The sequence below is a fragment of the Schistocerca cancellata genome, chromosome 3 (assembly GCF_023864275.1).
Source record: "Schistocerca cancellata isolate TAMUIC-IGC-003103 chromosome 3, iqSchCanc2.1, whole genome shotgun sequence".
In the NCBI taxonomy this organism is placed as follows: Eukaryota; Metazoa; Arthropoda; class Insecta; order Orthoptera; family Acrididae; genus Schistocerca; species Schistocerca cancellata.
Genome location: NC_064628.1, coordinates 924,240,928 through 924,265,555, shown reverse-complemented (window position 1 = coordinate 924,265,555; position 24,628 = coordinate 924,240,928). Strand labels below are relative to the sequence as shown.

Genomic DNA, 24,628 nt, shown 5'->3' with positions numbered 1-24,628 from the left:
ATCGTGCATTATCCTGCTGAAATGTAGGGTTTCGCAGGGATCGAATGAAGGGTAGAGCCACGGGTCGTAACACATCTGAAAAGTAACGTCCACTGTTCAAAGTGCCATCAATACGAGCAAGAAGTGTCCGAGACGTGTAACCAATGGCACCCCATACCATCACGACGGGTGATACACCAGTGTGGCGATGACGAATACACGCTTCCAATGTGCGTTCACCGCGATGTCGCCAAACACGGATGCGACCATAATAATGCTGTAAACAGAACCTGGATTCATCCGAAAAAATGACGTTTTGCCATTCGTGCACCCAGGTTCGTCGTTGAGTATACCATCGCAGGCGCTCCTGTCTGTCAAGGGTAACCGCAGCGATGGTCTCCGAGCTGATAGTCCATGCTGCTGCAAACGTCGTCGAACTGTTCGTGCAGATGGTTGTTGTCTTGCAAACGTCCCCATCTGTTGACTCAGGGATCGAGACGTGGCTGCACGATCCGTTACAGCCATGCGGATATGATGCCTGTCATCTCGACTGCTAGTGATACGAGGCCGTTGGGATCCAGCACGGCGTTCCGTATACCCTCCTGAACCGACCGATTTCGTATTCTGCAAACAGTCATTGGATCTCGAGCAACGCGAGCAGGAATGTCGCGATACGATAAACCGCAATCGCGATTGGCTACAATCCGACCTTTATCAAAGTCTGAAACGTGATGGTACGCATTTCTGCTCGTTACACGAGGCATCACAACAACGTTTCACCAGGCAACGCCTGTCAACTGCTGTTGGTGTATGAGAAATCGGTTGGAAACTTTGCTCATGTCAACACGTTGTAGGTGTCGCCATCGGCGCCAACCTTGTGTGAATGCTCTGAAAAGCTAATCGTTTGCATATCACAGCATCTTCTTCCTGTCGGTTAAATTTCACGTCGACAGCACGTCATCTTCGTGGTGCAGCAATTTTAATGGCCAGTAGTGTAGATTTTAGAAACCGCCAAACTATGAGTACGAATCCAAGTACATCACAGATGTGACGCTTTTATAAGTTTATCTGAAGACAAGCTCTCGTCTTTCATTACAAAGCTGACTACCACGGTATGGTGCCTGGAGATTACCCATTGTCTGCAACGGTTAATGGTAAGATCTCGTTTGGACCAATGGTCGCACAACGAAAGTCCAGTGACTCAGCTAGTGCCTCATTGCGAGACGACACTGTCATGTTCGTAAATTTAAAAGTAGAACTATATTACTCCGTCAGTCGGACGTCTGTTATCACGTGAACCATGCTACCTGGACAGAATTATACATCACAAGACTCGCCACATCTTGTTGAGAAAATGTATTGTTCTTCTTACAATATCATCCATACTTTCCTTACTAAGATGAATTTTGGGTAAAGAGCAATAAAGGTTAAAATTTAGCGGTCTATTGACATAAAGGTCGCTTGGAAAGGACGCTGTCCGCAGCTCGTGGTCGTGCGGTAGCGTTCTCGCTTCCCACGCCCGGGGTCCCGGGTTCGATTCCCGGCGGGGTCAGGGATTTTCTCTGCCTCGTGATGACTGGGTGTTGTGTGATGTGCTTAGGTTAGTTAGGTTTAAGTAGTTCTAAGTTCTAGGGGACTGATGACCATAGATGTTAAGTCCCATAGTGCTCAGAGCCATTTTGAAAGGACGCTGAACAAACACCACAAAAGAAATCGTCTGTGACGTAATCAATGTGATGATCATCGCAAATTAGAATTATATCATGGCGATTTGCTCCTCTCGAAAATGGAAACATCGGGCAAGCTGTAATGTCTCGCGGAGAACGAGGTCATTAGAAACAGTGCCTGAGTTTTAGTGGATAAGAACTGAGAAAGGAATTCGGCGGTTGCGTTGGCACAGCAAGCTTTCCAAAGTTCCATCTGAAGTGAGTCAGGGAAATCGCGGTTTTGGTGACTCGGCTGGCTCAGAACGAGTACATTAACGAAAAGCTCTGTGACGCAAACCTTTGTAGGCAAAACTTCCTGTGAGGCTCCTTCTCGAATGACCACTGTACGACACGATGGCTGAGGATTTGACGGTGCGGCTGGCTGTAGCAGTTCCACAGTTGCTCAGTCCTGCTTACGTCAGCACAACTGGAACGCAGTCGGGCGTCGTGTTGTCATGAGCCCGGACGGCTCCCCAACGCTTTCAGTGTCTCGTGGAGTCCACGCTAAATCGAGTTTCGGATTCAACATTTGGGATTTCTGTTCTTGAAATTAACGCACTCTTCTATCGTGATGCAATAACTTATACTACAACGTGCGACATAGAGGCTTAAGTCTCTATTAATGTTTGAGAAATATTCGCTCGTTGCGACGCGGACGTAAAAAAGAAGTGAAACGAATCATTGTCACAAATGTCGGGAGTTGCTACCAGCCACTGGCAGAATGCTCTACTTTGATAGCTCCCCAGTTTTATCTGTATCACGTGAGACTGTGTTTTACCAACAACGCTTACGGACTCTAGGTACATCGCACAATCGAAAGTAACCAGTACTCCAGTAACAGAATACGTATCTTTTCCTTTCTACGTAACACTCCCACCCTAGACCCGACGAACATCCTTGAATTTCAGTTCGGTTGCTTTAAGGGGGGTAGGACGTGAAACGGGCGGCCTTGGAGCAGGAGAGGCACCACAGGACATTTTAATTTCCAGTGTCTATACATTTATAAATAAATACATAAAAGTTTGTCAGCATGACCAGGAAGGATTCAGGATTCACACTCATAGCAGTGGAAGTTCAAAAACATAACAAAACAATTTTTTTTACATGTGAAATTTCATCATTTTTTCACTTAGTATTGGGTGAATTTTTGCTGTAGGTACACTTTTCTTTATAGGTAAGAGAGATTCTTCGATGAAATTTTCACAGTATACAAACCATACTTAGAGGTGTATGAAGCTCTAGAATTTCCCAAATCTCTTAAAAACTGTAGTAAAAATTTAGATAATTAACTATAAAATTAGAGTTTTCTCTAAACACGAAGTTTAAAATGTAACAGCCCATTGATTTTTTCATCGATGAAATAAATTCTAGAGTTTCATACACCTGTAAGTATGTTTTGTAAGCTGTGCAAAATTCATCGAGGAATCTCTATTACTTATGAAGAAAAGTGTACCTATAGCAACAAATGCAACCAACAGTAAGTGAAAAAAATCATGAAATTTCACTTTTAAGAAAAATTATTTTTTCATGTTTTTGAACTTCCGCTGCTATGGGTGTGAATACTGAATCCTTCCTGGTCATGCTGACAAAGTTTTATGAATTTATTTGTAAAATTGCGAATTAAAATATCCTGTGGTGCCTCTCCTTCTCGAAGTCGGCCCGTTTGACGTCCTACCCCCCTTAAGCGATAATAATTTCCTGAACATAACAAAGACGAAAACGGACTGCCCACTCCTACAACCACAGAGTTAGCAACATAACGATCATATGCGTTACTTTATAAGGAGCAAACCCTAATATTTACATCGGAGAGTTTTTGAGTAAAATTTCTGAAATTTACGTAAGGCACACTTCAATAAATTGCTACTTCCATTCCGTTGTCCACAAATATGAAGGGAAGTAAGCATGAACACTGCAAGAAGCGCCGCAATGCCTCAATGTGGCCACCAAAGAATTGTCTTGGTTCACCTACTATCGGCCTGTCCTGCTCACCTTTGTTTCATTTGTACTGGACTCCCACTCCAGGCCGTTCCCTGACACAATCCTTCGCTTGACTGGTTTCCTGTATCTGATTCAACTGCTGAAGAGTGTGCAACACGCCGGCCCCGTGTAGCTGGCAGCCGAGTTGTTGACACGTTGCTGTCGTTGTTGTTGCAGACACCGAGAACGCCGCTGCCGCTGGTGCTACTGCGGCTGCCGCTGGTGCTGCTGGCCCTGACGACGCTGACAGTGACGGCCTCGCCCGTGGCCGGGCCGCAGTCCTCGATGCGCGTCAGCTTCGTGTCGCCCCCGCACTCCTACTCGCACGGCGTCGATTCGCCCGTCAGCCGATTCGGTGAGTAGGGGGAAAAAAAAAGAAAAATAATCCGCTCAGGATAAGATGGCCGTTACGCAGTGACCAACTTTCGGCCACAGCGCCGAGTGAGTTCTTTGGTTTATTCGGAAAGGGAGGTCGACAATGTTTGCCCCCCATTCGGCCAGTCGGCGATGACAGAATCTAGGGGCACGTCCTGTAATCTTTGTCAAATGATTTTACATAAACTACTCGGTAACTACTGGTTACTTATGGCTTCATATAGCAGCTTCATGAAGATATGCCCATCATTTCGTTAATGGTCGCAGTTACTGTGATATTTGCTTGTAAGTAAGAAACTGCGCGAAATTTGAAAAAGTTTGCGATGAAAAACAGAGGTTGCTATGATTTTGCATTTTGTGCATATTGCATAGTACAGGGTGATTCAAAAAGAATACCACAACTTTAAAAATGTGTATTTAATGAAGGAAACATAATATAACCTTCCGTTATACATCATTACAAAGAGTATTTAAAAAGGTTTTTTTTTACTCAAAAACAAGTTCAGAGATGTTCAATATGGCCCCCTCCAGACACTCGAGCAATATCAACCCGATACTCCAACTCGTTCCACACTCTCTGTAGCATATCAGGCGTAACAGTTTGGATAGCTGCTGTTATTTCTCGTTTCAAATCATCAATGGTGGCTGGGAGTGGTGGCCAAAACACCATATCCTTAACATACCCCCATGAGAAAAAATCGCAGGGGGTAAGATCAGGGCTTCTTGGAGGCCAGTGATGAAGTGCTCTGTCACGGGCTGCCTGGCGGCCGATCCATCGCCTCGGGTAGTTGACGTTCAGGTTTCATAACTAACCTTTTTCGTAGGACTCTCCATACAGTTGATTGTGGAATTTGCAGCTCTCTGCTAGCTCTGCGAGTCGATTTTCCTGGGCTGCGAACAAATGCTTGCTGGATGCGTGCTACATTTTCATCACTCGTTCTCGGCCGTCCAGAACTTTTCCCTTTGCACAAACACCCATTCTCTGTAAACTGTTTATACCAACGTTTAATACACCACCTATCAGGAGGTTTAACACCATACTTCGTTCGAAATGCACGCTGAACAACTGTCGTCGATTCACTTCTGCCGTACTCAATAACACAAAAAGCTTTCTTTTGAGCGGTCGCCATCTTAGCATCAACTGATGCTGACGCCTAGTCAACAGCGCCTCAAGCGAACAAATGTACAACTAAATGAAACTTCATAGCTCCCTTAATTCGCCGACAGATAGTGCTTAGCTCTGCCTTTTGTCGTTGCAGAGTTTTAAATTCCTAAAGTTGTGGTATTCTTTTTGAATCACCCTGTATGTTACTGGGTATGAAATTTAGCTAACACATTCTATTTTTCTTTAGACTTGGCTGGAAGTCTCTATATGCCAGCAGTCTCGACAAAATTGGTCTGCTGGAGGATGCTCACGTGCGGTCTCGCCGCGCCAGCGACAAATCCAGAGTGAAATATCCACAACATTCCTCACGTTTCGTAAACCATTTCAGATATCGAAATGAGATTTTGGCGAATGATAGCACACAAGGAGGCGAGTAGGGTTTTTATGCAAAACTTCGTTATCTACGGCGTTGTTCCACTAACTGCAGACTTTTCGACGAAAGAAATGCTACGTGTTTTGAAGCAACATAAGTGAAGACATTACACGTTTATTTTGTACCGAGGATGTGCTTTTTTAGTAAGCACATTTTTTAGTAAGTTGGCTTTCCCTTAGCTCCTCGCTTAATAAACTTAATAAAGCACTATTTCATACTTTCGTCGCATTTGCGTTTGCACAACATCTTAATGAGATGATAGTGTGTAAACTCCGCTGAATTTTGGGAAAATACGCAAATTTTAACGTGGCAACAACAGAAATGTAGGTTTTACTCAGAATTTGTCACTCATGACTCTTCTGTGGAAGTTGCGAATGGTTAACAAACCAGGCAAAAATAAATCGCTGATTTTGTTACATTTTCAGCGGAATTCTCTTTAGATACTAACCAACGTAGAGGTGACACATCTTTTTCAGCAGTCACCATGCGAGTGTAGGAGGGCTCCACGTAACATTTACAAAAACTGTGAACGCCACTTCCCTTCCAGCGATCAGCATTTTCGGTACAGAGTCTGTCCATAACCCTCCCCGCTGGTGCTCTCTCTCCACACGTGCCCTGCCGATTGTGCGTCTGACAGCCACGTTATTCTGCACGCACTTACCGCACAGCCCCGAAGGGTTAGAAAATCGTAGGAAGGCACGACGTAGATGACAGTGAAATGAAGTATACAACGCTCCGCCACGTTTTATGTTGTCAAAACAAATGAACATGGTGGTGGTAAAAAAACGTATCAAGTAACTGCAAAATAACATCGAACCGTTAATATTCAGCAATTACAGCGAGAAAATAAATTACCGCCTATTACACTGCACCAGTATTTCATACACATCACCTTCGAGCTGTTAGTTCAAATGGTTCAAATGGCTCTGAACACTATGGGACTTAACTTCTGAGGTCATCAGTCCCCTAGAACTTGGAACTACTTAAACCTAACCAACCTAAGGACATCACACACATCCATGCCTCAGGCAGGATTCGAACCTGCGACCGTAACGGTCGCGCGGTTCCTGACTGTAGCGCCTAGAACCGCTCGGCCACTCCGGCCGGCAGCTGTTAGTTGACACATACTTAGAAGATATTATAGTCCCAGGTGACCTCATTCAGAATGAGGAAACAAGGTTTAGAAACTTTAATTTGTGGTTTGGTACACATTTTAGTACAGGGGAGAGTTGCCTATATTGCACCGGCACTATATTTGCATCATTTCAGTAATAGTTGTGTCTCTTGTACTGTGCAAAATTTAGTGTGTTCAGCTTTAACGGCGTGCTTCTCAGAGCCATACTGTCGGCTACGAGTTCTGTTTGTTGAGGAACAGATCGTCTAAAGAGAACGTCAATTTTTCTGTAGTTTTCATTGAACTTCTTTCGTACATAGTGAAGAGAATTACTGTTACAATGTTAGTATCAACATAATGTTTTATTTTTGGGTGATATAGATGAAATAACCTTCAGACGGTCATAAATCTATATTCGTTGCGTTTAGTTTCTAGGAAATTCACAAAGGGAATATGGCGACGTTGCCTACAATGTACCGCTGTTTGTTTCTTACATTGCACCGGTACAGTTTAAGGAAGTAGCACGTATAATGATCTTTAAAACATGCAACATAATGTTTAGATACGACGTAGTGAAGTTTCTAATGCGTTCTATATCCTAACCTACTATTTTTTTTTAGTATTTCAGTACGGCAACAGCAAGGCACTGTGGGAAGTACAACATACGTGGATTGCATTTAGCTGTATGTTTAAATAGGGGTAATGGAGTAAACGAATTCCATAAACACAAAATATGCCTAAACTAAGCTCCGCCCGAACAGGCCTTGAAGGCCCAACGTTACCGACCGGCCGCCGTGTCATTCTCAACCCACAGGCGTCACTGTATGCGGATATGCAGGGGCATGTGGTCAGCACACCGCTCTCCCTGCCGTATGTCAGTTTACGAGACCGGAGCCGCTACCTCTCAACCAAGCAGCTCCTCAGTTTGCCTCACCAGGGCTGAGTGCACACCGCTTGCCAACAGCGCCCGGCAGACCGCGTGGTCACCCGTCCCAGCCTGACAGCGCTTAACTTCGGTAATCTTATGGGAACAGATGTTACCACTGCGGTACGGCCGTTGGCATTAAATGTGCCTAATCCAACTATTAAGAGATATATCGAAAATAAAAAACAAAAATGAAAACTGGGATATAAAAATTTTTGGCCTTGGTAAAGTGTTTTAACGCAGTTGAAAACGAACTGGACGAGCACCTTTTTAGATTTGTAAAGATGAAGTTCGGTTTAAACGTGTTGGACCTAAGAAAACTTCGATATTGCAGAACGAAACGGATTGCCCCATAATGTCATGGCTGAAGAAGTTATGACAGGCAAAAAGTTGGCCGAAGTTATCCATCCTAGAAATATCGCCGAATCCGAGGGAAATGATGAATTCTCCAAGCAAAATTTCAAGTGAAACTGTATGGTTCCAGAGGCCTTCTCAAGTTTCAAGCATCTATGGTGTATATATGCAACCAGAAGTGATGATTGAAAATTTGTACAGAGGCCAGGAATCGAACTCAGGTCTCCTGCTCACTAGGCCGGTGCGCTAACCACTAAATCATCCTGGGACAGTGGCTTTGCACAACTGCAAGGACTGCGCTAGCATACCCCTGTTCTCAATCCGGATACCTGTTCACGCCTCAGCGCACTTGGTATGTCCCCTACACTCGGACAGCTTTGCAAAGACTGTCCAACTGTATTGGATGGCTGAGGTGCTATTTCAAAACAGTTGAAGAGCCTGCGCAATACTGTTCGAGTTTAGCGGACATACAAAGTGTGCTGAGGCGTGAACAGCTATTTGGATTGAGAACGGAGGTATGCTAGCGTAGTCCCTGCAGTTGTGCAAACCCACTGTCCCAGAATGACGTAGTTGTTAGCGCACCGGCCTAGTGAGTAGGAGACGGGTTCGAACCACGGCCTTGGTACAAACTTTCTTTCAGTGCTTCAATCTGAATACATACATCAAAAGTTAAAGGCCTAGGCAAAGAGCCTGTGAACTGAGAAAAAAAAATCTAACCAAAGCAAGAACCACGGCTCCAACTGTGAGAAGGAAGTATTTTGGGGGCTCTGCGTGGAAGACACCGCCGAAAATCATCCGTAAAGTAGTTGTGTAAGAGAGGCCGAAGGAATATATGATGGATGCATTGAATGTAAAATGTGGATTCATGCAAAGATTGCAGGGGTGGAGAAGACAATGAAAAAGTTATGTAAGAACTAAAATTTGCAATATTTCCTTAAAGGTAGTCTAGTACATATCTCTAACCTAAGGGACATAGTTCGTAAGGGCAGTACGATTTATGCACCAACTGCTACGAATTAGGGAACCGGATTCCTAATTTCTGACACTTGCAAACGTTTAGAAAATTTAATATACTGTGTTTATTTTTCTCAGAACTTCCATTCTTTAGATCAGATACCAAGTACAACAACCTCAAGTTGAAGATGGCACTGTGTGACCAATTCTGTAACTTACTGTTTACGCCAAATTAATAAAATCTCAAAAGTGGTACAGTATAGGCAACTCTCCCTTCCATAAGATATACCCAAGACAGAAAAATCTGGAAATCAGTTGGAGATATGTGTAACAGTTTCGGGGAACAGAGAGTTCAGAGAGATATATTACACAATAAGTTCGCTTTCATATAAATCGCATGCACTGTGTAGTTGAATTTGCGATTTTATTTAAAGTAATCGAAACAATTTCTGTATTGCACGTGTAAAATATGGGAACTTTGAATCAGATATCGGGTACAATACAACCTAATCCACCCAGACAGTCGAATATGCAACAATGTTGGGCTGATCCTGAGTTTATGAAATTAATACTTGAGCCACTATCTAGCTAAATTGTCTTTCTCCTAGATCAGTTTCTCATCTGCTCATTACGTAGATGAAAGTTCTGCGAAATGACTGTCGATATTTAGAAGGCTACCAAGATTGTTTTGTACAGTAATTTATTCTTCACTTAGCATACAAAGGACTCACATTACAGTTTTAAGTTTAATTTAAAATTGTTAACTATCTTCTCACAGAAAATTTCAGGCCTTCCTGTCTGTAACCAATATTTTCTAATTCTAAAATGTACTTCAGTCATAACGTAACACAAAACAGCAAAAACAATTATTGAAGTAATGCCTATTGCAATTATCAAGTACTGAATCAATTACTTTCCAATACTCTTAGAGAAAGACGTAATTGACTATTCCTTCCACCACACCTCCAGAAATTATATTTTCAGTCACAAAAGGAGCTTACAATATTAAATGTCTGACGTTTCAGATATGTCACAAAGTATACTGCATGCCTTTGTCAAGATTCTCTATCTTCACCATACTCTGGGAATATCATACGACTTAGGGCACATGGCAAAGAGAATTTGGATGAAACAAGGTTCACTAAGCAAGTAAGGAAACCCATCGATATACACTACATAAAGAACAGTTGGAGAACATACGTAAAATATGTACACCAAACTTTTTCCCAGATATGTTCGTGAATTTATATCCTGAACACACGGGAGGCACGTTTTTGCAAAAAAAAATTAGCAACTGTGTAACTCACAAAATTGTACAGAAATTCTGTGGCTTTCAGAACTACTGCAGAATCTATATCAATAAAAAGGTATCACGGAGCCCTGAACCAGGTCCCAATTGCAGCGTAGGGGTTACAAAAATTCGGTTCTGAATATTTCGTGTAGTTATTGACCGAATTTAAAAATTTAAAATGTTGTCATAATCTGTTCATTAATAGATATAATCTCATGCTAAAAGTTTAACACAGAAAGACAACTATTACAGCTGGACACTGCGTGTTTATCTTGAGGCAGAGTAACTGACGACGTGCAAATACCTGAAATTCATTCATCCAGTATGTGAGAACGAGATCAGTTAGCGAGTTACAAATGCCAGCCTTTACGAAACCCCACAAAATGATAAAAGGAGACATGTTTATCTCTTAATACATTTCTGCTGATCATGCTGTCAAACTTCAGCATCACACATGACGTTTTCATTCATTACTTCTTTACTACTAACTCTATTGGCAACACAACTGAGACACACAGTACCCACATATACCACTGATTGAACCTACAAAATTACATCATTTCATGACATGTGGATCAGGAGGGATAACATCATAAATAATGACACGCGAAACACAAGCATTTTCTCAAAACGGAGCGTAAATTACTCAGTTTATATTCATACAGATTTTCATAATGAGAGCACTTAGCAACTTCTAACAAACTCTCTGGCAGATTAAAACTGTGTAGCGGACCGAGACTTGAACTCGGGACCTTAGCCTTTTGCGGGCAAGTGCTCTAGCAACTGAGCTACCCAAGCATTACTCACAACCCGTCCTCATAGCTCAGTTGGTAGAGCACTTGCCCGCGAAAGTGAAAGGTCACGAGTTCGAGTCTCGATCCGCCACACAGTTTTAATCTGCCAGGAAGTTTCATATCAGCGCACACTCCGCTGCAGAATGAAAATCTCATTCTGGAAACTTTCAGCAAGCTTTAAGCATAAATTTAAATCTTTCCTAGACGTATGCTCTCACACGTGCTTAAGGCAAATATTTAACACATTAACTCTTTTGTAAAGTGAACATACGTTTGTACACATGAGATAGATTCTTTAAAGACGAAGAAGTTTGCTGGCGACCACACAAAATACGGCGGCCAGCGGTACAGCGTGACACCCCAGGGAACAGCGAATGACGTGCACAGCCACTTGTGTGCGCTCTCTGTTCTTTTATCCGTCTTCCACGTGACAAAACGTATCACAATGCATGTTATATGGCGCTATTCACTGAGGCTGTTGACAAACGGATCAGGATGGAACAAGAAGGACAGGACGTAAGCGTCGTAGTATCTCGTCAGGGAGAGAAATTTGGCGTTGGCAGAGGAAAGAGTGTGTGTGTGGGGGGGAGGGGGGAGGGGGGGTTGAAGACTTTGTCGTCGTCTGCTAACATCGGAAGTCAACCTCCTCTAGATGCGATCACTATAGATATAGCATTGTGTTTCGTTCTCTTCTTCATCCTTAGCCTTTATTTTTGCTGTCGTGACACATTGCAAATTGTTGCCTGATGACCTAGATATATTTTTTTTCACGATTTGTCTTCCACAAGAAAGGCCAGATATCTGAAACCGAAATATAGTTTAAGTTTTACAGTACCTGTATAAAAGAATATCCTACACTGTGCATAAATGAACACGTAAATTGATAAAACAGTTTTAATAAGTTTCTTACCAGCCAATAAGTCATCTCCACTGAAGGGCAAAAACATAGTTGTTAAAAAGAAATAAAGGTATGCACATGGTCAAAACTAGAAGAAAAGTTCCCATAGTGATATGTCCAGAATCCAATGCCAGTCCAGACGTGGGCTAATCCACCCTCTCTTCCCAACCTTTCTGTTACGTTGATGTAGACACTGCAAGCACTGCGTGTGGTTACCACGCATCATGAGACATCCTTCAGCTTTCCTTCCCAGTGAATCACAGTTTTCTTTAAACAGCCCGTTCAGATAAAACCGGCTTCATTCGGATTGCGTAACATGTACACTCCTGGAAATGGAAAAAAGAACACATTGACACCGGTGTGTCAGACCCACCATACTTGCTCCGGACACTACGAGAGGGCTGTACAGGCAATGATCACACGCACGGCACAGCGGACACACCAGGAACCGCGGTGTTGGCCGTCGAATGGCGCTAGCTGCGCAGCATTTGTGCACCGCCGCCGTCAGTGTCAGCCAGTTTGCCGTGGCATACGGAGCTCCATCGCAGTCTTTAACACTGGTAGCATGCCGCGACAGCGTGGACGTGAACCGTATGTGCAGTTGACGGACTTTGAGCGAGGGCGTATAGTGGGCATGCGGGAGGCCGGGTGGACGTACCGCCGAATTGTTCAACACGTGGGGCGTGAGGTCTCCACAGTACATCGATGTTGTCGCCAGTGGTCGGCGGAAGGTGCACGTGCCCGTCGACCTAGGACCGGACCGCAGCGACGCACGGATGCACGCCAAGACCGTAGGATCCTACGAAGTGCCGTAGGGGACCGCACCGCCACTACCCAGCAAATTAGGGACACTGTTGCTCCTGGGGTATCGGCGAGGACCATTCGCAACCGTCTCCATGAAGCTGGGCTACGGTCCCGCACACCGTTAGGCCGTCTTCCGCTCACGCCCCAACATCGTGCAGCCCGCCTCCAGTGGTGTCGTGACAGGCGTGAATGGAGGGACGAATGGAGACGTGTCGTCTTCAGCGATGAGAGTCGCTTCTGCCTTGCTGCCAATGATGGTCGTATGCGTGTTTGGCGCCGTGCAGGTGAGCGCCACAATCAGGACTGCATACGACCGAGGCACACAGGGCCAACACCCGGCATCATGGTGTGGGGAGCGATCTCCTACACTGGCCGTACACCACTGGTGATCGTCGAGGGGACACTGAATAGTGCACGGTACATCCAAACCGTCATCGAACCCATCGTTCTACCATTCCTAGACCGGCAAGGGAACTTGCTGTTCCAACAGGACAATACACGTCCGCATGTATCCCGTGCCACCCAACGTGCTCTAGAAGGTGTAAGTCAACTACCCTGGCCAGCAAGATCTCCGGATCTGTCCCCCATTGAGCATGTTTGGGACTGGATGAAGCGTCGTCTCACGTGGTCTGCACGTCCAGCACGAACGCTGGTCCAACTGAGGCGCCAGGTGGAAATGGCATGGCAAGCCGTTCCACAGGACTACATCCAGCATCTCTACGATCGTCTCCATGGGAGAATAGCAGCCTGCATTGCTGCGAAAGGTGGATATACACTGTACTAGTGCCGACATTGTGCATGCTCTGTTGCCTGTGTCTATGTGCCTGTGGTTCTGTCAGTGTGATCATGTGATGTATCTGACCCCAGGAATGTGTCAATAAAGTTTCCCCTTCCTGGGACAATGAATTCACGGTGTTCTTATTTCAATTTCCAGGAGTGTATTAGTCACACGAACCTGTAATTCCTGCAAATTGTCGGTTAACCGGGCTTGCACCGATGACTTTAAATGTCCACATAACCATAAATCCAACTGATTCAGGTCCGGTGAACGAAGAGGCCATGCTACCAAACATCCTCCAAATAACTCATCGCCCACGAAAGGGTGCGATGAGCTACTATCGCACATTCCGTAGGAAATGCAGTGGTGTCTCGTTGTGAATAAACCACAGTCGTTATATTACTGCACTCGTAACATTCTATAATAGCGCTGCTATATCTCCACCCAGAAGTCTGTTGTACCCAGCATCTGCTAACGTCTGTGTGCCACCGACAATGCGATGAGTTCCTAATGCTTCGTCTATGTGATTATTCGAGGGTTTTCATCTAGCTACGCCTGTATATTATGGTAATTCACTGTGCCATCTCTTGTGAATCCCGCCTCGTCTGTAAATGAAAGCCGGCCGGAGTGGCCCAACGGTTCTAGACGCTACAGTCTGGAACAGCGCGACCGCGACGGTCGCAGGTTCGAATCCTGCCTCGGGCATGGATGTGTGTGATGTCCTTAGGTTAGTTAGGTTTAAGTAGTTCTAAGTTCTAGGGGACTGATGACCTCAGAAGTTAAGTCCCATAGTGCTCAGAGCCATTTGAACCATTTGTAAATGAAATGCAGGCTGTGAATTGCGGATCTTCAGTGGTCCATATCTCAACAGATATTGGTTCCCATACATATTTTATCGGAACTTTCTCTCTAAACATCTTTGTTAGATGACTTTTAACAGCCGTCAAGTAATGCATGAATCCGTATTTGACCATAAGCTGTTTTATTGCAAAGCTTAAGCCACAACCAGTTCCGGCCTTAGACCATCATCAACAGATATCTACACAAAGGTAGAAACACAGTTAGATGTAGTGCACAGAAATATGTTAAGAAATTATAAATAGGAACAAAACGAACTCGTTACTTGACAGTGGATGCATCTCATGTGCTATAATATATGTAACAAATTCCAGTACAGTAAGCTCTACACAGGGCATTTACGGTGCACTCATTTGTGACATAAGTTAACAGGGCAGCATATACACTAATTAGAAGGCTAGAGAAGTAAGTACCGTCATGGTACAAACACTGAAGATTTGATCAAAGACATTCACTAAACATTTTCATCGTATGATACAAAGTATATCGGTCATGAGTTAACTGCTTATTGTAGGAGACTAGATTATCTTTGGCGAACGTGTGTGGTAGTTACTCATGTAAACAGAAAGTGAAAAACAAAATTTCCATTACATAGAAAATGATAAACAGTAGCATAATTATTGCCTAATAATTAACGAGATGTGTAAAAACAAAGATTAATCACAATATAAACATAATGTAAATGGTGTTCATAACATAAAATTGGTTAAGAACAGAGTTCTCGAAAATCGATAGAGACTGTCAGCTACCATTCATTTACACTCTAGGTACATTAATCAACCATTAGATGTGTAAAAACAAAGATTAATCACAATATAAACATAATGTAAATGGTGTTCATAACATAAAATTGGTTAAGAACAGAGTTCTCGAAAATCGATAGAGACTGTCAGCTACCATTCATTTACACTCTAGGTACATTAATCAACCATTATTGTAATGTAGCGATTTTTTATGAAGGATCACATCGCATGTGATTGTCTTATCATATAGGTCTCTGTTGTACAACAACAGAAGTAACTTCTTGCTTTTACTGTTATATGTATCAGAAAAAGTAGGGTTATATTGGAAGTTTGCTGACTTGTATTCAGAAGTATTAAGATTTATGTTATAGGACATAATCCTGAAAGTTAATGTTTCATTAAAAGTGTAAGTCTACAGTGTTCCCTATTATATCAGACTTTTAAAAAATTTATGTAACTTTTCTAATTTCGTTTTACGTTAATTATGTTATGTATTTCACAATACTGTCTTCTCCACTATTTAGGCTTAAAATTCCAATCAGTAGGTTGTTTTTTGTGTGAAACATGCTCCTATTATTCATGATGTACTTTCTTTGTGTCTTCATGAATAATGTCAAATTTCTCTCCAACAGATACTATGCTGTCAAAATATTACAGACGTTATTTTCATGACTTACATATACTCATTTTCATGACTTACATATACTTACACAACTCATATGACAACATATTTGCCGCAGACAGTGTGTTACTTTGGCACTTGTATATTCTTCATGGACATTGTTTTGACATTTTTCATTACCAAACCCTAATTCTTGGACATTATGTGATATGTGTTGGGTAAGTCAACTGTTGCCTGAAGTCTCCATTACTTGTAATGTTTTTTAGGTCAATACACCTACAAATACATTAGTTGTTTAACAGTTATCACTAGTTATTAGGTGTTATTTTTTACTAGGGTCTTAAATATCCCAAAGACGGATCATTGAATGAGGAGTTATTCAATGTCTTAGGTTACATTACGTTTTTAAAAGAAAAATTGAGTGAATGTCGTTACTGTTACATAAATTTGCCACTAACAGTCCATGAAGACAAATTTGGTCACTCGTTTGGTTACGTTGTGGGTGGTTACATTTTCGTGACGTTAATATTATTGTTAGATCTGGTTTTTAAAACAAGTAATTTGATATGACAATCGCATATGATATGGTCCTTCAACTGCAATCGTTAGCTGATGGTAATGGTCGATTAATGTACCAAGGGTGTAAACCAATGATAGCTGCTAATTTGTACCTATGTTTAAGAACTTTATTTTTTAACCGATTTTACGTTATGAATGCTATGTACATAACGTTTATGTTGTAATTAATATTTGTTTTTACACACTTCGTGGATTATTATGCTATAATTGTGGTACTGTTTAGCATCCAGATACTTCAGAGGTTTGTAGCTTCTTCTTTTTGTAAATTTGAAGTGGGAACTTTGTTTTTGACTTTCTGTTTACGTCATTACCAAAGATAATCTAGTCTCCTGAAATCGTCATTTAACTCATGATCTATATACTTTGTATCATACGAGGAAACTGTTTAATGAATATCTTTGATCAACTCTTCAGTGTTTACTTCTCTAGCCTTCTCATTGGTGTACATACTGCCTTGTTGACTGACATCACAACTGAGTGCACGGTAAATGTCCTGTGTAGAACTTACTGTACTGGAATTTATTACATATATTATAGCACATGAGAAGTATCCACTGTCAGATAATGACATGAGATCTGTATTTACCTGAAATTTTTGTAACATTGTATGTGTTCACGTTCGTTTTGCACCTCTTTATAACTGATTAACACATTTCTTTGCATTATATTTATCTTTGTTGGCACCTTCGGATAGATATTCGTTGGGGACGACCTAACACCGAAAACGGTTGAAGCTTAAGGTTTGCAATAAAACAGCTGATGGTCCAATATGAATTTCATGAATTTTCTACTTTGGACTTACAGTATCTTCTTTTAAATGCGCTGTATATTTTCCCTAGCAAGTAAATATCGATGTAGTGACAACACTTCTGCTCCACTTCTCAGCAGTTTAGCATGCTAAATGTATCAAGAACATCCGTTATGAAGTTTTCTTTGGCCATTGATAAACTTTATGTTTGTTAATTCGTTAGTTCTGGCGCTATATTCGGACATTTTGTCTCGCGGCCTTTCATAACATCTCTTTTACTTTTATAAATGTTCTACATGTCGACGCTTCGTCACACGGCCAATTCTGCCCACAGGCGATCCAGCGTGTCACGATCACCTGCTGCGATGCGCTGTCGCTTGTCTTCGAGCTTCTGTGCTAGACCTGGAAAGTAAATATTGTCCTCGATGTAATCTCACGGGAAAAAAATCTGAAGGCGTGAAGTCCGGCTGCCGCAGTGTGAAACGTCCCCTTAGAACAATTGTACACGACTGTGCTTAGGCCCCGACTAACATTAAACTATACCTTTCACAAATCACTTACCTCACAAAAATCTTCGTTACTCGAACTACTGCAATACAGCGAGCACCATTATTGCCAGCTAAATAAAAGATTCAAACTACAGAAAGCACTAACTACTGATAGGCATAGTTAGCAAATGAAAGATTTTAATAGAGAACAAACAATGTATTTACCTTAATAGTCATAATATATATAGCAGTTCATGACAAATTTAAAAACTCCGCCATCTCTCTCCCCACATCCACCACTGCTGGCGGCTCACCTCCAACTGCACAACGCTATGCGCTGTTAACAGCCAACTGTCCAACATTACAATGGCAGACAACAATGCAAACTAGCCACAGACTGCACACAGCACAGCCAGTGATTTTCATACAGAGCGCTACGTAACGTTGCCAATAAGAAAACATAAACAGCCTACTTACATAGCCCCCATGCTCCCCACAAAAAAAATTTACAAATTGTTTTGGGCAGTGGCCAATAATGATTTGATAAATTTTTTTCATAATTACAATAACAAAGATATCAAATGCACACACTTATTGATACAATGTTGGTCAAAAGCTAAAATTTTCTCACAGTCCATAAAGATAGTCCTGATCATTCATCATAATAGTAAACCTGCCGGTTCTTTTCTCAAAGTCTGAGCAGTAAAAGACAATGCACAGGGAACTAGCCACGGACTGCACACAGCACAGCCAGTGATTTTCATACAGAGCGCTACGTAACTTTGCCAATAAGAAAACATAAACAGCCTACTTACAAGTGGACATTCTAGTGGCGCCATATAAGAAAGCGCAATAGATCTGTCCAGTGATTTAGCAACGTCTCATTGTGGAAATGCTAGGGGCGCCGTCTTGTTGAAAGATTAAATCCCAGCTGTCAGTTTCAAGTAATGTCATGAAATGAAACTGCAGCACGTTGAGATAGGCGATGCCATTGATAATTCTCTCAGCGAAGAAGACGGATCCATAGATTGTCTTGTTCAACACAGTGCAGAACACGTCAACTTTCTCGGTATCCCGGAAGTGTTCAACAGTTGCATTTTGGTTCACGGACACCATATGCGTGTGCCAAAAAATGTTCAAATGTGTGTGAGAATTCCTAAGGGACCAAACTGCTAAGATCATCGGTCCCTGGATTTACACACTACTTAAACTAACTTACGCTAAGGACGACACACACACCCACTCGAACCTCCGGCAGCAGGGGCCGCGAAATCCGTGACATGGCGCCACAAATCGCGCGGCCACTCAGTTCGGCTATGCGTGTGCCGATTGACATTTCCCTTAAATGTGAAAAGGGACTTCGTCACTGAAGATGAATATGCTTGCGAAGTCGTGATTTTCAAGATGTTTCTGCATACCAATGCAGAACAGCAGACGGCGCAACTTGTCGTCATGGCTCATTGTATGCAGCAGCTGCAGTTTGTACGGCTGCACTCTTAAATGCTTATTAAGGATTTTCCACACTGTCGGCTGATGATCAGCTCTGCGCTAGCTCGGTAGGTGGACTTCGTGAGACTTCGAGACATCACGCCCCTCACACGTGTCTCTGTCTGTTCGGAAATGCCCGGACCTCCCGAACGTTTCGCATCGCACAAACAACCACTGACCTCGAATTTCTCGTACCACTTCACTATGTTGTTGTTCGCACACTCACTACTGAATGGCAGTGGGCAAATTCTAGCACACAAAATGCTTTATCTGCCCGGTTTGCCCACATTTTCAGAAACTACTGTAGTCGTTTTTGCGAACTAACTCACCGACACCAAGTTAAAAAAAATTGACAATTTGCCTTTCAAGTAGCGTATTATTTGTTACGTTATGTTTAATTATTTAACTACACCATTTTTTTTAATGTTTAAACTGCTTGAAAAAGTTTTTAAAAGTTTCATTTCTTGTGTATAAAAACGGTTCAGATAGAAATTGATGAACTAGCGCAAATTATCATTAACCAACTGAATACTTTGTTTGCAGTAGAACTAGCTTATTATTACTCTTTTGCCAAGTTTGGCCTGAGTACTTTAAGGCAGATCTCTTCCGAAGGCATGAACATGTAGATTTCGTCACTGGTTTAAATAATGAACAAAAAATTGTAAACAATCCAGCTCAAGGAAGATTGTAATAAATTATTATTACAAAAAACGCTGTGTGCAAGTAGTATGTTCTTCAGGTAGTACATGAGTATCGCTTTCGTTTCTTGGGCAGAGAGGAAGAGGCCTTACCTCAGACTAAAGATTTCAAAATTAAAAATATTCCTAAATTATATGTGTCATGCTACATCAGTCCGCAACGCGTTGCCTAGGGGCTAGCGTTGCTGCGTCTGGATCACGGGGTCCCAGGATCCATTCCCGGCCGGGTTGGGGATTATCTCTGCACGGGGACTGAGTGTTTGTGTTGTCCTCACCATTTGATCATCGTCATCATCGTTTGTGAGAATGACTAGATAGGACTGTGAAAAAAAATGGACTGTGTAAAAATTAGGCCTTTGTACGGGTGGAGATGACCGTGCAGTTGAGCGCTCCACGAACCAAACATCATCATCATATTACATCAGACCTCTTTATCATCTGTAGTTCGACGTGTAAACAGTAATCTGCTGTGCAGTAGGCACTACAGAGAGTTAACGTAACACGAAGGAGAGTAGTGTCTTGATTTTAAATCACTTTATATGCGGTTCTGAATATTTTAGGATACCTGGTGGTGGCCTGTGGTTAGAAACACATTGCATAGTAAACAAATTTTTAACAGGAGCCCCTGGCGGTGAATCATGGTGTTTGTTTAAACATTTACGAACTCTATGGCACCACTTTCAGAAAATTATTGCTATACCCAATACGTGTGATATAGGACAATTTAATCTCATCTAGTTCGAGGGCGGATGACGCACAGGTCGTGCATTTACTATACTTCAATTGTTACTGGTTTTGCTATTTACTGACTCTCACAAAACAAGTATCTATGCTACGGGAGAAATGCTTTGCTGTGCGCCTTATAATAGCTCAGTTTGCTGCCGGCGCATCTAAGGGGTACGCTGGGTTACATATGTACAAGGCGCAGTCTCACAACAGATTGCGCCCCAACAAGTTCTTTCACCGAGCTTTGGTACTGTTGTGGTTAGACTGAACTCCTACAATCGCTATACTTATCGAAAGACGAAACACAACGCAAAAACCTTTTACTTAGGAACACCATTGCAAATTCAAATGAATCTTGCGGAGAATGCCTAATGGTGAAGCATGTAGAAAGATAAATAATACACAAGACTAATCTGTGACAGTACTCGCAAACTGTATCCGTACCAACAATGTATGACTGAAAGTGGCCGAGAGATTACAAGACAACTGGCTACCTAGATTGGCTACTGTAATAGTAGTGAAGCTTACGTATGTTATAATTAGTAAGGAGGTAGCGTTCCACATAGTAAACTGTGTAGCGGACAGTGTTATGTTTTGGAACATTTTATTTCCGCCTCTTGAGGGCCTTATAACAGAAATTTAATAACTGTTGATATTTATTTTATGGTTATAAGACAGTGGTCCGATCCATAATTCTCTGCCTAAAGGGCGTTCAAAAAGTGTTTCACAGTCACCTCTAATTTTTTTTTATTTTTTGCATAAGGAGAATCAAATTTTTTGTGAACCTACTTGGAACATTTAGCTATGCATTGAGCCTATTCAATGTAGCCTCCATCAGCTGTGACACATCTGGCCCAACGTTCTTTACATGGAGTAAATGCACTTTCGTAAAATTCTGGGGATTGACTTTTACACCATCGCTTGACACAGGAAATAAGGTCTTTCTATCAAATGTTTTACCGCACAGGTGGGCCTTCAGACGACCAAAGAGGTAAAAATCAGACGGAGCCAAGTCCTGATTGTAGGGAGTATGAGGAACAATTTTCGAACCTATTTTCCTGATTTTCTCCTGCGTCATAAAGGCTGTATGGGGTTTGGCATTGCCATGGTGTAGTATGATGGGCTGACTCTGAAGCTGTGGTCTGTAGGTCTTGATGGCACGTCGCAGCTTGTCTAATGACAAACAGTAACGGTCCCGGTTAATTGTGTAGCCAGGTTCCAAAACGTCAATGAAAATGATACCACACTAATCCCAGAAGAAGGAGGTCATCACCTTTCAGCCTACTGTTCGTGAAAGTCTTGGTTTTTTCTTCCGAGGGGAACCCGGATAACGTCACTCCACGGATTGGGTTTTGCTCTCAGGTTCGGACAAAAACAACCATGTTTCATCCTGGGTAATGATGCCGTCAAAACACTGTTTCCACTCTTCAGTAAAGGTCTTCATGAGACCCTCGCACACATTCTTATCGTTTTCATTTCTCTTATCAATAATCTAGGCACCCAACGTGCACAGATTTTTCTGTACTCTAGCGACTATACCAGTGATACAACACTACCCAATGACAAACGAGTCATTTCAGCAAGCTGTAGTGTCATCACACATCTGTCATTTTGGATGATTTGATCAATGGTCTCCTTATTCACATCACTCACTGCCGTCGATGGTCTATCGCATAATGGGTTGTCTAGCAGAGATAAATCACCTTCTTTAAACCACTGCAACCACCGCTGGATACTGCTGCGATCCACTGTGTCCTCCCCATAAACAGGGAGCAACTTCCTGTGAATCGATGTGGCAGAGTCATCGCCGGTCTTGGAGGGACTCCATCACCGACGGTTGTCGCCACCTGACATCTACTTCACGATCCATTATGGCTCACCTCTAAATAAAAGAAAATACTTTTACACACCAACTTATAGCTAAATGTTCCAAGTATGTTCAAAAAAAATAATTCGTTCTTGTCCTGCCAAAAATATAAAAATTAGAGACGACTGTGAAAAACTTTTTGAACGCCTTTTGTATAATAAAATGTGGATTGCTGCTGTAGCAGTTTAGTGTTTTTATTGTGATGGACCCATTGCGTCTGGATTGCCGTCTTCAGAACATGTCCACATGTCATCACTGGCCGCTGTCACTCTGTCACTCTGTATTCTATTACAACGTGGCGTAGATTTAAGACTCTTCTATTATAACCTGTTGTGTGGTTTGCTGCTGTTGTGAAAGAAACACAAAGCAGCTGATAGCTTAAGAGTCCTTAATCTACACCACGTTGTAATAAAACACAGAGTGACAGCGGCCAGTGATGATATATCGACGTGATCTGAAGACGGCAATCGAGCCGAAATAGATCCATCGCAATAAAACATTGAACTGCTTCGCAGCAATATGGATCTTAACGCTGTGGGCACATTGGATCGGAAATTATCTCTTCCTTTGCCGCAGACGTCATCATAGGCTTTAACGACTCAGAAAGCAGTTACAGATTCGAACAACCTCATAAAACTTTTTTATATGTATCCAAGCAACGGTCGGCCGACCGTTGCGTGGATAAACATAAACAGTTCGGCTTGCTGAGCTTGTTCGAGTCTCTAACTGCTTTGTAAGTCGTTAAAGCCTATGGTGACGTCTGCAGCAAAGGAAGACGAAACTCTGACAGAGAATTATACCTTGCACCATGGCCTAATGTCCAGAAAACAAATATCAGCAATAACATAAATAACAGTTGTATAAACCTGCGTTCTAGAAACTTAATACATTTTCTTATTCGAATTTCAAATGACAGCATTGCAGCTCTGTGTGGTGCACCCTATTTCTGAAATTAACGTAAAGTTTTTCCAAATGCGAAAGACTATAAATGGCTCTGAGTACTATGGGACTCAACTGCTGAGGTCATAAGTCCCCTAGAACTTAGAACTACTTAAAGCTAACTAACCTAAGGACATCACACACATCCATGCCCGAGGTAGGATTCGAACCTGCGACCGTAGCGGGCGCGCAGTTCCAGACTGTAGCGCCTAGAACCACTCGGCCACTCCGGCCGGCGCGAAAGACTATTCCAAGGTACATTACGTAGAAACAAATATTCTCTATAAATTTAAAAGTGCTGCAATAGAGAAAATCTTGCCAATGCTGTTTTTGTTAATTTATGATCACTTTATTACTCCACTAGACACCAATGATCAGCAAGTGATATCAAATTACAAAGAAGTACTATGAAAACACAGTTACAAGTTAGAAACATTTTCAAAACGAAGCTTTTGGAAATTAACGCAAATTTATATCTTGGAGACAGGAGAAATTGTTAAGATAATAAAGAAACTCAGTTTATTTGCAAATGTCAAGTCTTACATGGTAGAAGACCTTCTTATGTTTCAAGGTACAAGATACTCCACGACTCACGAAGTAGCCTATGGCTTAACTGTTCTCACACTATGTAACCAGTTTGGAAAATACACAGAATTTTACTCTGCATAAAACTCTCTAACTAAATTAACAACATCCTCCCAATAGCTTTAACATATTATGCAGTACTTAAAATGTAGGTCTCGTAATATTTACAAACGCTGCACGTAAAACACATGTCTCACAACAACAAAAACAGTAGAAAATTCCAGAAACTGCTTACGGCGGTTTCTAATGTGCGTTCCTCTGTGTGATTCCAAAATCACTTACTGTAAGGGGCAGTCAAATGAAAACTGAAGATCCGCCATAACGCGGACTGGTGGCGCCACTGTTGTTACGTTTCGGTACTGTCACCGCTGTGGTAGGGAAACGGCACGGCATCACATACACACCGATGAGCCACAACACGATGACCACCTGCCTACTAGCCCGTATGTCCAACTTTGTCACCGACAACAGGGGCGACGCGTGGTGGCATGGAAGCACTGAGGCCTTGGTAGGTCGCTAGAGGGAGTTGGCACATCTGCAGACGCAAGTCAACTAATTCCCTTGAATTCAGGGGAGGCGGACGATGAGCTCTGACGCCACCTTCAATCACGTCCCAGATGTGTTCGATCGGGTTCAGATCTGATGAGTTGGGGGAGGGGGGGGGGCAGCACATCAACTGGAACTCGCCACTGTGTTCCTCGAAGCACTCCATCACATCCTGGCCTTGTGACACGGTGCATTATCTTCTTGAAATATGCCACTGCCGCGGGAAACTTGATCATCTATGAGGGGTGTAC

The 24,628-nt window shown here is 42.4% G+C and overlaps 1 protein-coding gene across 1 annotated transcript in view; it reads left to right on the top strand.

The window, feature by feature from the left end:
- The window catches only part of LOC126176003 (uncharacterized), a 298,262-nt gene that overhangs the window by 238,768 nt on the left and 34,866 nt on the right, over nt 1-24,628 (top strand). The window contains exon 2 of the mRNA XM_049923120.1: nt 3,843-4,020. Within this exon, the coding sequence (XP_049779077.1) occupies nt 3,951-4,020 (70 nt within the window). The 5' untranslated portion in view covers nt 3,843-3,950. The remainder of the gene's footprint in view (nt 1-3,842; nt 4,021-24,628) is intronic.